The sequence below is a fragment of the Pleurodeles waltl genome, chromosome 9 (genome assembly GCF_031143425.1).
Source record: "Pleurodeles waltl isolate 20211129_DDA chromosome 9, aPleWal1.hap1.20221129, whole genome shotgun sequence".
NCBI classification, from domain to species: domain Eukaryota; kingdom Metazoa; phylum Chordata; class Amphibia; order Caudata; family Salamandridae; genus Pleurodeles; species Pleurodeles waltl.
In genome coordinates this window covers 384,715,587-384,736,470 of record NC_090448.1, presented here as the reverse complement: position 1 = coordinate 384,736,470, position 20,884 = coordinate 384,715,587, and the positions used below count along the sequence as shown (strand labels likewise).

Sequence of the window (20,884 nt, the reverse complement as noted above, 5' to 3'; positions counted from 1 at the left end):
AACGTAGAGTGCATTGCCGTAGACCAATCTGCCTGTGATTAGGGCCTGTGTGATGGTACGTCTGTTGTCCAGTGGGAACCACATTAAGATTTCATATAATGTGCGAAGCATGAGGAGGTGACTGTGTTGGCCTGGGCTTCATGGTGAGGTTGGTGTCCAGGATAAGGCCTAGGTTCATAGCATGGTTTGTTGGGGTGAGTGTAGGTCTAAGATCCGCAAGCCACCAGGGGGAGTCACAAGGTGTACTCTTATTCCCGAAGATCAGCACTTCAGTTCTGTTGTTGTTTAGCTTTAGGCAGTTTTCTTTCATCCAGTTGGTCTTGCTGGTCATGCACTGTTTGAAGTTTGTGTTGGCGGTGACGGTTGCGTCTGGTGGTCTGATATGTGCTCTGATATGGTGCAACCGAAATATTCTACAGTGCAAATCTTTAGCTAAGGACCAATGTACTGCACAACCTGAGAGCCTATATATCTATATATATATATATATATATATATATATATATATATATATATATATATATATATATATATATATATATATATATATATATATATATATATATTCGATGGCATGTGTAGCTGCAGATACACATGCTTTGCACATCCCGCCATCTAGTGTTGGGCTCGGAGTGTCACAAGTTGTTTTTCTTCGAAGAAGTCTTTTCGAGTCACGAGATCGAGGGACTCCTCCCCTTTCGGCTCCATTGCGCATGGGCGTCGACTCCATCTTAGATTGTTTTCTTTCCGCCATCGGGTTCGGACGTGTTCCTTTTCGCTCCGCGCTTCGGTTCGGAAAGTTAGTAGAAAACTCGGAAAATTAGTCGGTATTGTTTGCGTTCGGTATCGGGTTAGTTACAACAGATCGACACCGAAATTTGAAGAGCTCCGGCAGCCCTTTGGGGTTTTCGATTCCCCGGCGTGGCCTGGTCGGCCCGACCGCGTGCGTCTTCAAGGCTAATGGAACGGACCCCATTCCGCTTCTGCCCCGAATGTCACAATAAGTATCCTTATACAGATCAGCATTTGGTCTGTAATTTGTGTTTGTCACCAGAACACAAAGAGGATACCTGTGAGGCCTGTCAGGCATTTTGGTCCAGAAAGACCTTAAGGGACCGAAGAGCAAGAAGACTACAGATGGCGTCGGTGCCGACAGGACAAAAACACATGGAGGAAGAAGAGGAAGCCTTCTCCATCGAGGATTCAGACTCAGAAGAGGTCGATCCTGAACAGACGCCGAAAACCGGGAGTAAGAAGTCAATGCACAAGACTCACGTAAAGACCAGTAAAGTCCAGGGGACGCCACCGCCAACAGGCCATGGCTTAACCCGAAAAATAGGTGACCGGGCATCGGCACCGAAAAAGGGCATGCATGTGTCGAAGTCATCCGACTCCGGTCGAGATACCGGCACAGAGCACACTCGACCCCGAGACACTGGGTCAGAGCAGACTCGACCCTGAGACACCGGGTCAGAGCAATCTCAGCACCGAGAGAGTGGCACCGAACCAAGTCGGCACCGAGAAATCAGTACGCCGAAGAGCAAAAAAGTGTCGTCGGAACCGAAAAAGGCAGCCGAAAAGGTTTCCATACCGAAACATCCGGCCTCGGAACTGAAATCAAGTTCCTACACAGAGGAACAAGGCCTGTCCTCACAAATGCAAACACACAGATTTGGACAGGAACTGGAGACAATGGAGCCAGACTACACCCAAAGAAGGCTCCACATCCAAAAAGAAACAGGGAAAATCAGTACTCTCCCTCCAATTCGAATGAAACGAAAACTTGCCTTCCAAGAGAAAGACAAGCAGCCACAGGCGAAGGTGGCTAAACAAGTAACCCCACCACCATCTCCACAACGCTCTCCACAACCATCACCGGTAGCCACTCCACCAATGATGCAATCCCCAACTCATACAGGGATGAGTTAGGATGATCCAGACGCGTGGGATCTTTATGATGCGCCAGTGTCAGATAACAGTCCCGAGTGTTATCCAGCTAGACCGTCACCACCAGAGGATAGTACAGCCTAAGCACAGGTGGTGTCAAGGGCAGCGGAGTTTCATAATGTCAGCCTGCATGCTGAGCCAATTGAAGATGACTTTCTATTTAATACACTGTCGTCCACACACAGCCAGTACCAGAGCCTCCCCATGCTACCTGGAATGCTAAAACACTCCAAACAAGTGTTTGAAGAGCCTGTGAAAGGAAGGGCCATTACTCCAAGGGTGGAGAAAAAATAGAAACCGCCACCAACAGACCCCGTGTGCATCACACAACAGTTGACACCAGACTCAGTGGTAGTAGGGGCAGCTCGCAAGAGGGCGAACTCACACACTTCAGGAGATGCACCACCTCCAGACAAAGAGAGTCGTAAGTTCGACGCGGCAGGGAAAAGAGTGGCGGCACAGGCAGCAAACCAGTGGCGTATTGCCACCCACAGGCTTTGTTGGCCAGATATGATAGGGCTCATTGGGACGAAATGCAACACTTTATAGAACATTTGCCCAAGGAGTTCCAAAAAAGAGCACAGCAAGTATTGGAAGAAGGACAGAGTATCTCAAACAATCAGATACGGTCAGCAATGGATGCGGCAGACACAGCTGCTAGGACTGTTAACACAGCAGTGACAATACGGAGACATGCTTGGCTGCGTACAGCAGGATTCAAGCCGGAAATACAACAAGCCGTGCTGAATATGCCATTTAACGGACAGCAGTTGTTTGGGCCGGAGGTGGACACTGCTATCGAAAAACTTAAAAAGGACACTGATACGGCCAAAGCCATGGGCGCACTCTACTCCCCACAGAGCAGAGGCACATTTTGTAAAACACAGTTTCGAGGGGGGTTTCGAGGACAAAGCACGGAACCCACAACCTCACAAACAAGGCCCACTTACCAGAGCCAATATCAGCGGGGAAGTTTTCGGGGACAATATAGAGGGGGACAGTTCCCAAAAAGTAGAGGGAAGTTCCAAACTTCCAAAACTCCACAAAACAAGCAGTGACTTCAACGTCACAAATCCCCAACACAACACCAGTGGGGGAAGGATTAACCAAGTTCTACAAACAATGGGAGGAAATAACAACAGACACTTGGGTCTTAGCAATTATCCAGCATGGTTATTGCATAGAATTTCTAAAATTCCCCCCAAATGTCCCACCGAAAACACACAATATGTCAAAACAACACATGGATCTTCTACAACTGGAGGTCCAAGCGTTGTTACAAAAGGATGCAATAGAACTCGTACCAATTTATCAGAGAGGAACAGGAGTTTACTCACTGTACTTTCTCATACCCCAAAAAGACAAAACTCTCAGAACATTAAATATCTACATCAAATTAGATCACTTTCACATGGTGACACTGCAGGACGTAATCCCATTGCTCAAACAACAAGACTACATGACAACACTAGACCTAAAGGATGCATACTTCCATATACCGATACATCCTTCACACAGAAAGTACTTAAGGTTTGTATTCCAAGGGGTACATTACCAATTCAAAGTGCTGCCATTCGGGATAACAACTGCGCCAAGAGTTTTTACAAAATGCGTGGCAGTAGTGGCTGCTCATATCAGAAGGCAGCAAATACATGTGTTCCCGTACCTAGACGATTGGTTAATCAAAACCAACACTCAAAAACGGTGTTCACAACACACAAAGTATGTCAGAGAAACCCTCCACAAACCAGGTTTCTCACTCAACTACAACAAGTCACACCTTCAACCGTGTCAAACACAGCAATACTTAGGGGCGACAATCAACACAACAAAAGGGATTGCCACTCCAAGTCCACAAAGGGTACAAGCATTTCACAATGTAATACACGCCATGTACCCAAAACAAAAGATACAAGTGAAAATGGTGATGAAACTACTAGGCATGATGTCCTCATGCATAGCCATTGTCCCAAACGCAAGATTGCACATGCGGCCCTTACAACAGTGCCTAGCATCACAATGGTCACAGGCACAGGGTCAACTTCAAGATCTAGTGTTGATAGACCGCCAAACATACACCTCGCTTCAATGGTGGAACGATATAAATTTAAACCAAGGGCGGCCTTTCCAAAACCCAGTGCCTCAATACGTAATAACGACAGATACCTCTATGATAGGGTGGGGAGCACACCTCAATCAACACAGCATCCAAGGACAATGGGACACTGAGCAGAGACAGTTTCACGTAAATCACTTAGAACTACTGGCAGTATTTCTAGCGTTGAAAGCATTTCAACCTATAATAAGCCACAAACACATTCTTGTCAAAACAGACAACATGACAACGATGTATTATCTGAACAAACAGGGAGGAACACACTCGACACAGTTGTGTCTTCTGACTCCGAGAATATGGCATTGGGCGATTCACAACCACATTCGCCTAATAGCGCAGTTTATTCCAGGGATTCAGAATCAGTTAGCAGACAATCTTTCTCGGGATCACCAACAGATCCACGAATGGGAGATTCACCCCCAAATACTAAACACTTACTTCCAAAGATGGGGAACACCACAAATAGACCTATTTGCAACAAAAGAAAATGCAAAATGCCCAAACTTCGCATCCAGATACCCACAGGATCAGTCTCAAGGCAATGCGTTATGGATGAGTTGGTCAGGGATATTTGCATACGCTTTTCCCCCTCTCCCACTCCTTCCATATCTGGTAAACAAATTGAGTCAAAACAAACTCAAACTCATACTAATAGCACCAACTTGGGCAAGGCAACCTTGGTACACAACACTACTAGACCTATCAGTAGTACCTCATGTCAAACTACCAAACAGGCCAGATCTGTTAACTCAACACAAACAACATATCAGACACCCAAATCCAGCATCGCTGAATCTAGCAATTTGGCTCCTGAAGTCTTAGAATTCGTACATTTAGACCTCACACAGGAATGTATGGAGGTCATAAGACAAGCTAGGAAACCAACCACAAGGCATTGCTATGCAAATAAGTGGAAAAGATTTGTCTATTATTGGCATAATAAACAAATACAACCCTTACACGCATCTGCTAAAGACATCGTCAGCTACCTACTGCACTTACAAAAGTCAAAGCTAGCTTTTTCATCCATTAAAATACATCTCACCGCAATTTCAGCTTATCTGCAAATTACGCACTCAACATCACTTTTTAGGATCCCAGTCATAAAGGCTTTTATGGAGGGTCTGAAAAGAATTATCCCACCAAGGACACCACCAGTTCCTTCGTGGAACCTTAACATTGTCTTAACACGGCTCATGGGTCCACCGTTTGAACCCATGCACTCATGTGAGATACAATACTTAACATGGAAAGTAGCATTTCTAATTGCCATCACATCTCTAAGAAGAGTAAGTGAGATACAAGCATTTACCATACAAGAACCCTTTATTCAGATACACAAGCATAAAGTAGTTTTACGAACTAATCCTAGGGTTCTTACCAAAAGTCATATCACTGTTGTGTTAACAGCACAACAAGCCACAGTAGGACAAGCAGTACTACGAACTTTGTTTCAAACAACTACAACTCCTACAGGCTGAGCCACCGCTTTTGGGGAGATAACTGCTTACTAGTCTATGCAAAGCATGTGTATCTGCAGCTACACATGCCATCGAACGGAAAATGTCACTTACCCAGTGTACATCTGTTCGTGGCATGAGACGCTGCAGATTCACATGCGCCCACCCGCCTCCCCGGGAGCCTGTAGCCGTTTGAAGTTGATCTTGAACATTTGTAAATTTGTAAATATATCGCTTTACCAACATTATGTACATACATATTTACTCCATTGCATGGGCACTATTACTATAATACACAACTCCTACCTCACCCTCTGCGGGGAAAACAATCTAAGACGGAGTCGACGCCCATGCGCAATGGAGCCGAAAGGGGAGGAGTCCCTCGATCTCGTGACTCGAAAAGACTTCTTCGAAGAAAAACAACTTGTAACAGTCCGAGCCCAACACTAGATGGCGGGATGTGTAAAGCATGTGAATCTGCAGCGTCTCATGCCACGAACAGATGTACACTGGGTAAGTGACATTTTCCATATATATATATATATAACTACATCTGCTGCCCACCTCTGAGATGGCTACCCAGTACCCCAACATAGAGACAATTTTTATACATTAGAGAGGCAACACGTAAAACAAGGTATACAGGTAATCACACTTACGAAAAACAATCAGTGAAATTCCATTCCTATTGTATAGATTCTTTATTCTTCTTTATGAACAGGATCGCAGCAAAAAATGTTCACCCAAAATAGAGCTTCATCAGGGCGGCAACATATAAAAATGCAAATAACTTCTTTTGATAACAAGATACAAATATCATTAACAATTGAATAGAGATTAAAAAGCCAAGGTAACATATGTTCAACAAAGTTGCCCGACAAACAGAACTATAACTAGAAATACATATGTAATTCTGCTACTCCATAAAGTTTCATCATCACCCCCAATTGGGTAACCAACTGTTGGCAAAATAAGGGGGTTATTACAACTTTGGAGGAGGTGTTAATCCGTCCCAAAAGTGACAGTAAAGTGACGGATATACCACCAGCAGTATTACGAGTCCATTATATCCTATGGAACTCGTAATACGGCTGGTGGTATATCCGTCACATTTGGGACGGATTAACACCTCCTCCAAAGTTGTAATAACCCCCTTAGTCTCTACTGACTGCCCAGAACACGCGCTTTATAAATTGATTGATTTCGCTATTCAAATAGCAGTGAGCAAGCACTGAAGAATAGAAGCAGCACTGTTTTCTAACTTGCAAGTGCCAACTCATCTTCTTCCTTTGGTTCCTCCTTGTGTGATTCTGTCTTGGCTTCTGTGCTCCTCCCAGTCTCCACGTCCCTAGTTAATCTGAAGCAGTTACTGTATAGACAGGAGCTAGTGGTTCTTCTAATCATGCTATTCTGGATGCACCTGTTGAGTTGTTATGGGAGGCCAATGCACTGTAGCTTCATCATTTGCAAGCCACTGCACTGCTCCTGTTCAAAAATAACCTCTGTGGCGCTGTGAATGCTCTCTTGGTATCTCATGTCCATCTCACTTCACTTAATAGAGATATCCTTGTACTTGCGGGTTAATCATCCATCCTTACTAAGAGTTGGATGTAATCAATGTAGTGTAAGGAAATACCTATTTATGCATAATCACTCCCAAATGTTTGGGTTGATGCTGCTGTTTTTTTTTTTACTCTGAAAGTACACCAAGTCCTGCCAAACAGACCTCAGTACCATTGCTCTGACCCATAAGATATTTATGTCTGATTGGTTCATCCGAAATAGGCATATGTTAACTTACCCCAGTTCCTGGTCTATGGTACCAGGGGTACCCAGGGGGTGTAAGTTAAAGTGCCCCTCATGGAATGCAGCACTTATTGTGCCACAACAGGCATGACAGAGCAAAGCATGATCCCCAGTCTGGCGTTACTGGCTTACAAAGCAGCTTTCAGACTAACTTGACTTACCCATTTAAAGTGATGACAAAATCCTGCACATATATATATATATATTTGTTTTTTGTTTGTTTTTTCAGTGAAATTTGAATTTACTTGTACAAAGCCATAGAAATTCAGCAGTTATAGTTAGTTATTTCAAGAAACTATAACTCGCGCTCTAAGGTAACTGTAACTCACGTCCTTGCCATGCAATTTTCTTATCAATAACTTTATTGCAAATGTTGCAGTGATGATATCAAAGATGTCATCAATGATAAAATATGTTGAGTAAAGCTCTGTATGGCGAAGGCGCGCATTATACTTACCTTGGGGCACGTGTTATAGTTACTTGAAATAACTAACTATAACTGCTGAATTTCTATGGTTTTGCACAAGTAAATTCAGAATTTAACTGTAACACCACTGTAACCTTTGTGTTTTTCAGTGTTTTTCTGTTTTTTTTAACGTAAAGTAATTTGATATACTATACGTTAATCCAACCAAAGCTGCACACGACCTTCGGCCATGCGCGGCAGGCGTTGGCCGTTGGCCGTAGTGCCTGACCAAATTTGGTGTAATTGCTTCCAGAGGTTCTGGCTGTTGTCGTCTCTAAAGGTCCTATGGGAATTAGCATCGGAAACTCAACTTTCTTGACCCCCCATTTTTCTCTGCCCCCACTTGACGGCTCACCCTGATTCTTTCCATGTGCAACAAGAATCATCGGCACACTTTTTTTGAGAAAAATTCTATGAAGATTCAATAAACAGTTCCAAAGATATAGGCAAGTTAAAAAACGCTTTTTCTATGGAAACAATATATATATATATATATATATATATTCACCACCCCTAGGGCTGGGTGCTGTATATGAAAAAATGAAGCATGTGTTTTACATGTTCTAACAGTAAAAAACAGACATTGTTATTTTTACTGTAGAAAGGCTAGTAGTCCTTTTGGAGAGTGCAGGGTTACACGCTGACCCCTCTCCTGTGCTGACTTTTGGCTGGGACAACTAAAGTTGGTACTTCAAGGAATCTAAACAATTGTTGCATTAAACCTTGCTTGATACTCAAGTCAAATATAATTTAACTTTTAAGTAAATTGCAAATTTAGAAAGCTACTTCCTAGTTGCCAAAAGTTTTCAGTGACTGTTTACGGTTGCTGGTCAAAAGTCATCATTCTGCCGTCCTGGGGCGAGGTGTAAATGACTCCCTGAAGGAACACAAACGGCCTGCCCTTGTAAGAAGTGTTACCTCTTCCCGCGAGAAAGGCCAAACAGGTTGTGAGCCCAAAAGACAAACTTCAAACGGGAAGCCTCCTTTAAAGGGCAAATAATGGACACACATAAGATGGGTTGCTCTTTTGTTCTGGTAGACAGGTTGGCGTTTGGAAAAGAGAGAGGGAAACAGTTGCCAAACCAGTTTTTCCGGGATCATGTAGCCCTTTGGTAGCCACACCTCTAGGGAGGGCTTCCAAGTTCCACATGTGGAGAGAAGGATCCTGCCATCTTGGGAGTCGGCGAATAGCGCATTCTGGGACAGCTAGATGCCACACTTTACAGGAAGTCGTCATCAGGTGGGAGGGGAATTGGTAGCCCATTGGCTAACAGTACCTGCATCCTGAGGGCATGTTCGGGATATAAAAGTGGCACACCTGGCACCCAGACCTCTGCTCAGGTCTGCACTGGAGAGAGGATCGAAGAAGGACTCCTTGCTGTTCCCTGGACTTGGCAAAGAGAGGCTGCACTATATACTGGACTGCCCCTGCCTCCAGAGTTGGGAGTTACCACTAGTTAAAGGGAACTGCTGGTTTCACTGTAACCGAATACCAGTAGAATAGTAGCAACTGCTTTTTGACTGAACTTCAACCTGACTTCAAGGGACATCGACCCCTGTGGTCAATGTTGACCTACCTTGACTCTGGACCGAAGAGTAGTCTGTAGAAGACCCCCATGACTGGATGAGCATCCTGTTTTCCTTGTAATAGGTGTTGGAGGCTGGCCCACTATTCAGAGTGCAAAACCAAGCACACTATGCAGAGGGTTCAGGCAACCACACGTTGGTTTCCAGAGCTAAAAATCAGACCACCTAATGCTCTAATTTTTAAACTAGCTGGTCGAGCATTTAGGCTAATCTAGGAGATGTGCTAAGTATTTGCTGTACTCACAAATCCAATCATGCACCACACACACTCAATGAATAACTCAAGCCCAGAATTTATAAAAGTACTTCAGACTTTTATATAATTTTTAAGGCCAAAATCTTTAGAATACGTTAAGTACTTTTAAAGTTATGATTTTTTAAAGTTCTAACAAAGTTAGTCTTTCTGTGCGTAATTACGCACCATAGGAATCCATAGGCAGTAATTTTTTAAAATGCATTAAAAATCACACGGTTGAGTTACCAGTCTCTTCTTTTGCAGGGTGGTCGCAGCAGTCGGTGGGCACACTGTGCCAGCTGGAGAGTCTCGGGCAGCTCCCGGTTACGGCGGGTTCTTGGCACCGGCACAGGGCCACTCGGAGAAGGAGCTGGTTTACAGATTTAAAGGTGGTGCCTGTGGGTCCCCTTGGGCTGATGAGGTCGCAAGGGGTTGGAGACCTGGGGCACACCGCAGATCCTGCGGTGCAAGGCCCAGGGTGGCCAGGTGCAGGGCGTTTTGGAGGTCTTGGATGCTGTGCGCAACGGAGTCCACTGGAGCTGTAGGTGAGTCTCTTTGTAGGTGACTTACAGGGCAACGGGGGCACTCAGGTCGGAGGTCCGGGGTGTTCCTGAAGTCCCTCGACTGGGGCTTCTTCCTGATATTTTTTCAGCTCTGGGGGAGCTAGTTTTCCACTAGGCCAACGTCAGCTGACCAGCACCCAGGGTATTGCTGTATTCCGGCCACTAGGGGATGAAGCGCCACCAAACTTGGTAGAGTTGTGGGGCACTTCCAGGTGGTCGTCGGTGTGTCGTCTGATCCGGCTGTGACTTCCGGTCGCAGCGATTCAGTGAAGTGACCCTTCCTTGTTTTGTTGGTCCTTTGCAGGTTTCTTGCTTTTCTTGAGTGGTGCCTCCACTCAGGAGGGAGATCTGGGGTGATCCTTGAAGCCGGGAGGTCCCCTGGGTTTCTTGGGGCCGGCCCAGTGTTCAGCTCCTCCGCAGTCGTGATTGTCGGGACTCTGGTGCAGCAAGCAGGGGTCTTGGTGCCTCTCCTGGTGCAGCAGGTCCTCTGTTCTCGTCCTGGTGGGTTCTTTGGTGCTGGTCTTCTTTTCTTCTGGTGATCCTTTTCAAATCTGAATTCTTGGTCTAGGGGAGCCCACTAAATACTGAATTTAGTGGGCGGTTTAGGGGGAGCCTGGTAGTGTCCAATGGGACACTTAACCTTGGGTGGCTACACCCACTAAGGGTGACCACTTCATGTGGGGCGGGTCACTTCCCTAAAACTCAATGGCTGTTTTCCTCCATTCCAAGATGGAGAAAACTGAATCAGAGGGTCCACTTCTCACGCCAGCCCTGAGGGGTGGTGCATGCTCAGTGAGGCCACTCCTCCTACCCTTTGTCTGGTTTCCCACCCTGGCTCCCGACCTAAGTGGGGGTATGCAGGGGGGGAAGCCCTCTGCTTCTAACAGCAGGCCTGGGGCTCAAGTTTCAGGGGCTGTAGCCCTTTGAAGCTCACCGCCAGGGTGTTGCACATTCCAGAGGGAGCGGGTGTTTGCTCCTCCACCCAGGAAGGGCATTGTCTTACAAACCAGAGAGCCATGGCTCTCCCCTAGGTTTGTAGATTGGCTGTCTGGAGTGGCAGGCTTGTTGAAACCAGTCAGCAACTCTGCCACTTAGGGTTAGTTTTTGCAGGGGGCACCTCTAAGTTGACCCCTGGGTACATTTAGGTATAAATCCAATACTGGGACCGGTTTGGATTTATCATTCTGAGTTGTTTGATACCAAACAACCCAGGGTGCAGAGTAGCCATCATGTAACTGGGAAACTCGTGTTTGACCAGTGTCCAGTTCATGCATTTAAAATGGCTGCTCTGTTCACTCACTATGTCCTAGGGTTGGCAAGGACACAGTGGGGGCATATTGCTCATGCAGCTGTGCCCTCACATATAGTATGGTGTACCCAATCCTTAGGGCTGGAAGGCATGCCAGAGGGGTGTCCTATCCATAATATATGCAGTGTAGGGTGGACAGGGCACACAGAGGGTGTGCCATGTCAAGTTTGTCTTTTTAGGTTTGCCCCAGTACACTCAGCCTGCAGTTGCAGTGCTGGGTGCATCTGGGTGCAGGACCGTTGGGGGTGGCACAATCAGTGCTGCTGCCCTCAGGGGTCTACTCTTATTATCTCTTGCCCTGGGTATTGGGGTACCCATTTACTAGGGACTTATGAGTATTTAAGACTGTATCCAATTGTGCCAAGCATCACAACAGATTTAGGGAAAGAGCTCTGGCCCAGGGAACCTGTTAAGCAGGGGCCCTGGGCACGACCATCTTCTAGAACACATCAACATTAGGCAATAAAGTGGGGGCTAACCATGCAAAAAGAGGCCTCCTTTCACAATAGGGCCCCTCCATTGATGTCTGTGACGATTGACCCATAGAACCTTTAACTGGACTAGAGACTGCTTTGACTGCAAGGTATCTGCCCAAGCAAGCCTCATTAGCATCTGTGACTCGCTTCCTGCCGGAGTCGGTTGCACAAAGTAGGCCACAGTAGTAGTTTACAACTTTACAAAAGTTTTCAAAGTACCGGCTCAATTCAGTAGATGCCAGTACTTGTTTACAAGTTGAAGGAAAAGCAGAGATTTATTATTTGCTTAATAATTTATAACTCCAGAACCCTCCGGTGAACACTGTTGGCTTTGGTGTCTAAAAGTTTATAAAGGTAAGAGCTATTTTTATAAATTGGTGTCTGATTTCCTTTGAGTTGTGTTTCTTTCCTATTCAATTGTTTTCTTACTTATAAATGATTTATTCTTGCTTATTTGATAAAGCCTGACTGCTCCAAGCCACACCTGTTCAGGGATGAGCTAAGGGTTTACAAAGGAAGCTGACTAGACCCAAGATGGTTTGTGGAGTTTGTTACACAATAGGTCGCAGAACCACACTATATAGTAAACCACTTTCCTCATGTTCAGCATACTTTTGTGCGGCACAGCTATGACTGTTGCTCTTGAGAAGGAGTCTCCCGTACACTTTGAATAGTATGGGAGACAGAAATTAGTCTTGAGGAATTCTGCAGCTGATAACTTTGAAGCAAGAACCTCACCGGTTGAGAGCTCCTGCCACTCCTCAAGAAACAAAATTTGGACAACCTTGCAAAATATCAACCAATTGCTTTACCTTCATGGAACGATAATTGAAAAAGCTGTCACTTGTGAACTCTTCAACAAAGTCTAGGTAAACTCCTTCCTGCTGCACTATCAGTTGACCTATTACACTGCAGCATAGACGCATCTGCCATCAAAGAGAACACTCCCTAGATCAGATAGTCGTTTGGTCCTGCTAGACCTGTCCGCACCTTTCAACTTCCTTTACCACTAAATGATACTATTTCACCCCTGCACACCTCTCCCCAGAGCGGTCAGATTTCTAATCCCCTGGCACAAGGACTTAGTTGTTGCACTAATACGAATTAGAAGTCCAGTTGGACTGCAACCCACACACAACCCACCTAGCAATACTGTGAAGGAAGGAAGTATTTAGTGGTAACAATCAGCCCCATAAAATGAGTTCAGGGACACAGTGCATATATTTTAAAATGTTTAATTTATAATTTAACATCTGAGTCTAATGCATAAAGTATGAATGGTAACCACACAGAAGGCAAAAATGAATGCAGTGAAGCATGTCATAATCAGCAAAACCAGCAGCAACATTTCTGACGAGCTTAGTGATTTTTTATTATCCTAATACTATCAGAAAATTCCTAAGCGCTATGTTGTGTTTTTGTTAAAGCAAAAAACGCAGCATAGTGTGATATGTATCCCGTCTGCTGTATTACGATTTCCATAGGTATTATGGAATTGTAATACAGCAGACTGGATATCCATCATGTTTGTGACAGAGTAACCCCACCTGTGAATCTCTAAATCAGGTCCTCAGTCTGTGCTCGAGTTTCTGACATGGACTCACAGCATACCTGTGTTTTCATAATGAATTAGAAAGTTATTTATTCTGTATCACAGCTTGTTTGATGCTGTAAAACTAAGAACAGCTGGCTGAAGGCCACTTCTTCATGATATCACTTGCAACTGAGGATGGTTGATGCCACAGACAGATGTGACCTAATATGATAGTCCACCGCAAAGCCCTTCTCTGACTATGGTTCAATACCTGAGTTTCCATTGTGTCTGATTGCTGATTTTATCTTGTATTATGAAAAGAAGTGCAGGACTTGCAGACACTAAGGCATCAACAAGACTAAACCGTCATTGTGACAAATGTGTCATTTCGATTATTAAATTAATTATAGGTAATCAGCATTATAAACAATAAAAATATGCAATCCTAGACAATATGCAAGTGATGATGCAAACGTGAATGCTTGTCCTGAAATTTTCACACTTTCATTGAACGAGGTAGTCTGAGAACAAGTACTGAATAGATATAGTAGAGTCTGGTAGAACCAAAAGATGGAAATAGAAAAGCTGGAATGGGAACTGTCACTGTGTTCACAATACAAGCTCTGTTTTATGCTTTGATGGATTGAATAGGGTTTGATGGGTCACCTTGGTAAGCCCGTCCCACTAAACTACAGGATCCCCTCATGGCTCCACCCCACTATTGATATTCATTCTTTGCTCAGAGTCCCTTGGAGTTCTACTAGTTGACAGAAACCAGCAGCCCCAAACACACAGATTATACCTAGTTCAACTAAAGGTCACACGTCTGTTATCCCTAACTAAAGGCCTGCCTCACCAGTAATTCAGCCTAAATGATCAAAGCCTACCCCAAGCTGAACCTGATAAAAACAGAACACATTCTCTTCACTTATGGCAAAACATCACCAGGTCTAGGAATGGATTAATGACATTAAATTGTTTGACTTCATAACCTGACTAATTGACCATGCCAAGTTGCAGAGCTTTGAGGTTGATTCTGCTTTCAGCTTCAAGAACCACATCACTCAAAATACCAAAACTGACTCTCACAAAATGTCCTTGTTCCACAAATTGAAGACCTTCCTTTAAGGAGAAGGACTTCCAGACTCTGGTCCCATCTGACCTTGAAGAGGCAACACTAAACTAGATGGTTAAACCCCTTACCTCAGCATTGGATCTTATATTGATTATAAAATATTTATCAAGCAGTGTGTGCTGTTAGGCTTTCAAACAAATCCATGACTCGGTAACAATTCTCTTTAATCATTCTGCAATATACTTATATTTTAGATTGTTGACCTGAACTCATTACAAGACTCATTTACGTGTTGGCTAGCAAGCAAAACCAGCCACTTAACCAGTGAACTCATTGGAGTGTGTCTTCAAAAGGTGTTTTAGGTCAACAATAAATGGGGTATGGATTAGATTTCTTGTGATCTGCTTGGCTTCTATACTCTCTTACAGAGCTCCTCGCTTGTGTGCTACTTGAACACTAATTTGCAGTTCGTATCTTTATAGTTTGTTTACCGTTCACATTACGCAGGTGCTGCACAAACTTTGAGGCCCAGGGAGAGAAGAAAGCCAGAAGATAAGTCTACCCGTCATTTGAAGGCTGCTTGGAGTGTCCAGTTGCTCGAGCTTGGTGAGCAAATCCTTTTCTTCTGTTATTTGTACATATTTATTGTCATATGCCTTATTTTGACTGTTGTTGCTTTCCAAGCAGTCTTTTTTTTTTTTTTACACTTTTTGGAGTGTATGCACATCGTTGCATAGGAGAAAGCAGTCCCTTCCCATAATAACACTTTGTACCACGGGCCTACACTAAACAGGCAATAAAGGTGTTGAAAGCATGGGTGAACTGCAACATTTTTGGAGTCAGTTGAGTTTATTTTATGTGTTCTTTTGACTTTCTCCCAAAAAAGTTAAAATGCAACAAACATATTTATTAGTGCACGTTCTCTCCAGCATTGCTTGAACCATTCCATATTGTCCAACGGGGAGTCCCCAATACCCTTATAAATTACATTGAAAGCCCTGAGATCTTGAATAGTGTTTGTTTGGTAAAACATGCACGCCATTTAAAGCTGCCCAAACTTTAGCCAGTGTGGTGAATGTGCTGCATTTCCTTAGATGGCACAGTTGCTCAGATTTCTACCACACCTTGTGTATGCGAGGGTGCCCCATTAAAGCTTTGTTCTGCTCTCTTCAGACACGTGCTTGTTTCAAATCAAGTTTCCTCTTGGCTTCTCCTACTAGTGAGCATTGCTTGGGGATTTCTTTGGGTATAGGGGAAATACATTTTAACTTTGGCTTATTCGAAAAGAAGTGCATGCTCCGGCCCTGTGCTGTTTGTGGGTAAAGATTTTTTTGTCGTCCCTGAAAAGGTGCTCTTTATAGTCTCTGCCACAAGCCATTAGCCGAAGGAGTGCATGATTAGCCACATCTTTTTAATAAAGACACAGATGCCGAGAAAGACATCATCATATTAACTTAGTTAAATATCCTTTCATGATGTCCTCTTTTCAGGCCTTTAGCTCTGACGAGTGTCCCCATTGCTCCCTTTGAGACAGCACTTGAGTGAAACGAATTGGACAGTTTCACAAGTAAAGTGCCAGTTAGAAGCAACTTCTACGGAGGATCAGCCTTTCACATCCTGTCAAGTTGCCATCCACAACTAGTTTAATTGAGCCAATGGCCTACGACACAGACAGCTGCTTCTGTGTCTGCTGTCATCTCTGCACCCTCTTCATCAGGGGGCCTGTCTGCTGCTTTGTCATCTACTCTGATATCGGCAAATATGCACTAGTTAGTTCCTTCCTTGTTCACATTGACAATATTTTGTTGATGACTCGTATGACCCTGCCAAATCAATGGCTAATAATAAAAAAAAATGATACGCAAGCAGATTACCTCCACCATGTACATCTCTTTACCTGGAGAGACATTGTCTTTGCTACCTCTGTACACATCCCCAAGCAAGATGCTTGCTGATCCTTTGGCAAAATTCTCCAATACCCAAAAAAGTAAAGATTGAATAGAACAATAATAACACAGTCCACCAACACAGAGCTGAAGAGCCGATCAGAGGTGGGCAGGAGACACTGTCCAGGCTGCTGAGGAGCACAATGGGGCCTGGATTGGGAAGCTGGCCATATCTTCCTCAGAGCATACACACATCCTGGAGGTGATGGGGTGGACGTGTGGTCAGACCAGTCTGTGCAAGACTCGAAAAGAGTGTGTCTCAGGCAGCTATATGACAAGCAGAAGTTAACAGTTAGGTGAGCTGAGCAGGAGCATTAGAGCCACATGCCGCCTGCCAAAGACTGTGACTGGCAAAGAAAGATGGGTAGTAGAGAGTGTAGGAAGCCAGGCTTTTTGCAGGTTGCTCCTCCACTTTTTGCCCCCATTTGAACTGCTACATGCAGGTTTTCGACTCTTGACAGCACACTGAAGCCTGCTAACCGGTCTCCAGTGCCAGTGTTATTTCCCCTAAAAACAAAAATCTCATTTGGCACCCACTTTAGCCCCCCCTGTAAGTCCCTAGTAAATTGGACCCCTGGTGTGTAGGCATGGGTACTAAAGAGGATCCCTAAGGGCTGTAGCATGTATTCTGCCATCCTAAGGGACCCCCCCCCCATACAAATTGCACACAGTCTGCCATTGCAGACTGCGTGTCATGGTGCAGGCCATGGGTGGAAACGGAAAGGCACACTCAGTGTGTCATTCTCAAAATCGCTGCATCTGATATAAGTAAGTCACCCCTACAGCAGGCCTTAGAGCCCTAAGGCGCTGTGCATTTTATTTGATGTGAGGATATATCTGCTTGGGCAGGTATGCTCCTGTGATGTCTAGTTCGATTCCTAGATATTGCAAATGAGCAGGGAAGCCATCTTAAGGTATATACTGGGCATTTGTCATAACAAATTACCCAGCTACATAATGGCTTCACTGAAACCTACGGTGTTTGGTATCAAGCACCTCGTCCTAATAAATCCATACTGATTTTAGTATTGGCTTTATTATGACATGCACCCAGAGGACACCTTAGAGATGCCACCACAGACAGGTATTTGACCCCCTTGAGGTGAAAGCCTGCGCTTTGAGACCAGAAACAATGCCTGCTCCGGAGAAAGGTGTTTTCTGATGGGTACAGCTACCTGTGGTTTCCTCACCTAATGAATTCTCCCAATGCGCCAGCATTCAACGGAATTCACAGGTAGCTAGTGGTCATGGGGGGGTAGTCATCCCAGGAGTAAGTAGTTCATTGGCTACTACCCTACACTGCCTTGAACACCCCTAAGTTGAGTATTTAGATGGCCCCTGATACCATGAACTTAGATTCACTTGACTAAAAAAGAGGAAGGACAAACAAGAGCTGAAGATGCAAGAACTGTAGACTGGTTGAGGACTTGGCAGAAAACCCTGTTCACCTGCTCCTGTCATGACAATTGCAAATACCTGACTCGTCCTGCAGCTGTGCATCTGTCCAGAGCTTTGGAGGACTGCCAACACTTTGCCCCACAGTCAGCATTTCCCTTGGAATGGAGGAGCCACTTCCCTGCACGGGCTGGCACTAACCATGACTGTCTGGTTTGCTGTTTTGCTGACCATCGAGTCCTCAGAGAGAACATCTAGTCAGGAAGAGGATCCTGAGTGTCCAGGAATGCAGCCCCATTGACCGAGCCATTCTTTGAGACGCTGAGCCTGCGCGGAGCCTCCCTGCACCAATACCTGATGTACCTCAGCCATTGAAAGCACCAAGGCTTGCTTAGTGTCTAGCTCACACACCAGGTTCACCAATTCCGACCTACCGATGAGGGACCTCAGCATCACCGAGACCAGTAGCAAGAGTGGCCCTACTGTCTTGTTTTTCTCCTGTCTGCAGGTCGATCCTGTGAAGTGAGAGCTTCTAACACCAGGGACCCGCTGGACAAAACACCTCTGCACCCGACCTCCCCAGCCCAGGACCAAGAGAATCAACAGTGTCTTTGTAAAGCTGAGGCCCTCAAGAACCCAGCTCCCCATGGGTTCAACCAGACTGGTCACCCAGTCCGCACTTGCAGCCCTTTTTTTCCAGGTACTTCTCCCATTTACTTTAACACATAGCGTCAGAGGTTACCACCACTAGGAGCACCTCTGCACCAGGACACACCAAGGCAGGTAACCCAAATCTGCTGGTGGGTCTAAGGACCTTGACCCCTACTTACTTTAAGTCCAGAAGAACAGTCCTGTAAGTCGTTTGCAAGGCACCCATTGTATGTTTCCTCTATAGAATAACATTACCACATTTGAGGATCATGCCTCAAATCTGACAGCTGTATTTTCTGTATATCTTAAAAATGCTAACTCGAAAAATACTTACCTGATCTGGAAGATCTTTATGTCCAAATTAATATTAAAATCTGTGTTATTTTTCTAATTTGGTCTTGAGTTTCTTATTGAGTGTCTCATTTATTGATTTTGTGTGTTCAACAAATGCTTAGCACTACCCTCTTATGAGTCTCAACTGCTCATGCACACTACCACAAAAGAGAGAGTTTAGGGTTATTGCTTTTAACACTTGTAAACCAATAAGGGTGACTTGCAGTATTTGCATTATGTATTCCCACATTTGGTACACTGCATAGATAGCCAGCTTCCTGCAGAGAGCCCACCATTAAGGTGATGGTGAGTGATTTAAATGAAGCTCTCCCAGTGTGATGGCGCAGGCATCCATCCAACTGGAAGACTAGTGCCTCAATTGAAGTAAAAAGCGAGAAAAAAAATCCCTCTTACTAGAAGAGGGGAGTGTCACTAGGGCATACCCTCCCAACGGAATTGAAGTGCTCTATGCATAAGGTTGAAAATGTGGAAACCCATGTTATAGCCTGAGGTCTCGTTTTTGGACCCCATTCATTTGTGACACATTCACCCTCTGCTCCACTTAGGATTCCTCACGCCAGCTTATCATTCTCAGAAACCATACAAAGGGAAGAAATCGACATAGACTTTCTGGGACAGTGCCCAATATTAGCATTCTTTAAGAGGCCTCAGAGTTCTCCTTGGGGATGTTCTGCTGTAAAAAAAAAAAAACATAATGGAAAAGATCTCACATGTCTTAGAAGCGCTATAGTCACAGTGCAGTTAAATCATACCACAGGACAACGGACCTCAGTCTCCTAATGGGGAAGGGCTCTGTCAGTGAGAGTCATCTACTGATAGAGAACCTAAACTACCTTAATTTGCTTCACCAAAAGGGTGACATGAGGTATGGAAGGTGAAGGGGGACATCAAATAGATTAGCAAATAACAAAAAGAGCACTAATAATAAAGTTAAGAGACCCTGAGAATGATATACTAGCAGACAAAGAAGCCAAGAAAGATAAAGAAGAACCTGGGTCGTCGGCCTCTCCAAACAAAAAGGTACAGAACCACAAGAGGGTACACTAGTCACTAAATGCTGACTACAACAAATCCTAATGGAGATAAAGATGGAAACAATCAGGACTGATTTAAAATCTTGCCTCCACAAACTGTGGAAGTATTTATGAAGGCTTGGTAATAGGGTTGATGTCCTGGAAAGAGCATTAGACCATTCCAAAAACATCAACAAGGACCCTAATTGCACCTCTTGTGAGAGACGTTCAAAGAGCAAGAGGACCCAGAAAATGGGTCTAGACACAACATCATCTGAATTAGGGCTTGATTGAGGGCCAAAGCAGATGCCATCCGGTCAATGTGTCCATAAACCTTTGCATTTCGTTATAGACAGACCTGAGGATTCTTCCATTAAACTCTATTGCAAGTATATATATAGATGATAGAGAATGTGCAGCAATCGCATAAATGTATCTTTTTCTGTCAGTAGATGCTGAAAAGGATTTCAGAGTCAATTGAACCTACTGCAAACACAAAATAGCCACTCCGAGCTTCGGACCACAATTTATTATGGGGATCCTGCTAGTGAAACCACTATGCAAACATCAGGGTAAGCAGTATACCATTCCAGGAAATTTTAGTCCAGAGAGTAGGAATCAGACATGGTTACCCTGTATTTCGTTCCTTGTTTGTACTTACTTTTTCTGAAAAAGTATACCATAAAAAATAATATAGGAATGAGATTTAGAGGCAAAGTCCTAAAATGCAATATGTTTGCTTGAGACATCATGACCTCCATTATGGACCTGGCACACTTGCTTTTCCCACTGCTGGAGGAGCTGAAAAGGTTCTGCAGCGTTTCAGGTCCTCTAATGTGTTGAATATAGAGTCCCTAATTAGCCCTGCAGACCAGATAACAACATGTAATTTAAACTTTCCTATTAGATGGGTATCTACGGTGGTTGCTACCTGGGGATTCGAAATGCACA

General features: G+C 44.5%; 1 protein-coding gene across 5 annotated transcripts in view; it reads left to right on the top strand.

Annotated features, from left to right (window-relative positions):
* The window catches only part of LOC138259344 (uncharacterized), a 153,905-nt gene that overhangs the window by 113,838 nt on the left and 19,183 nt on the right, over positions 1 to 20,884 (top strand). For all 5 annotated transcript variants that reach the window (XM_069206997.1, XM_069206998.1, XM_069207001.1 and 2 more), the window contains exon 8: positions 15,082 to 15,180. In XM_069206997.1, the coding sequence (XP_069063098.1) occupies positions 15,082 to 15,180 (99 nt within the window). The remainder of the gene's footprint in view (positions 1 to 15,081; positions 15,181 to 20,884) is intronic.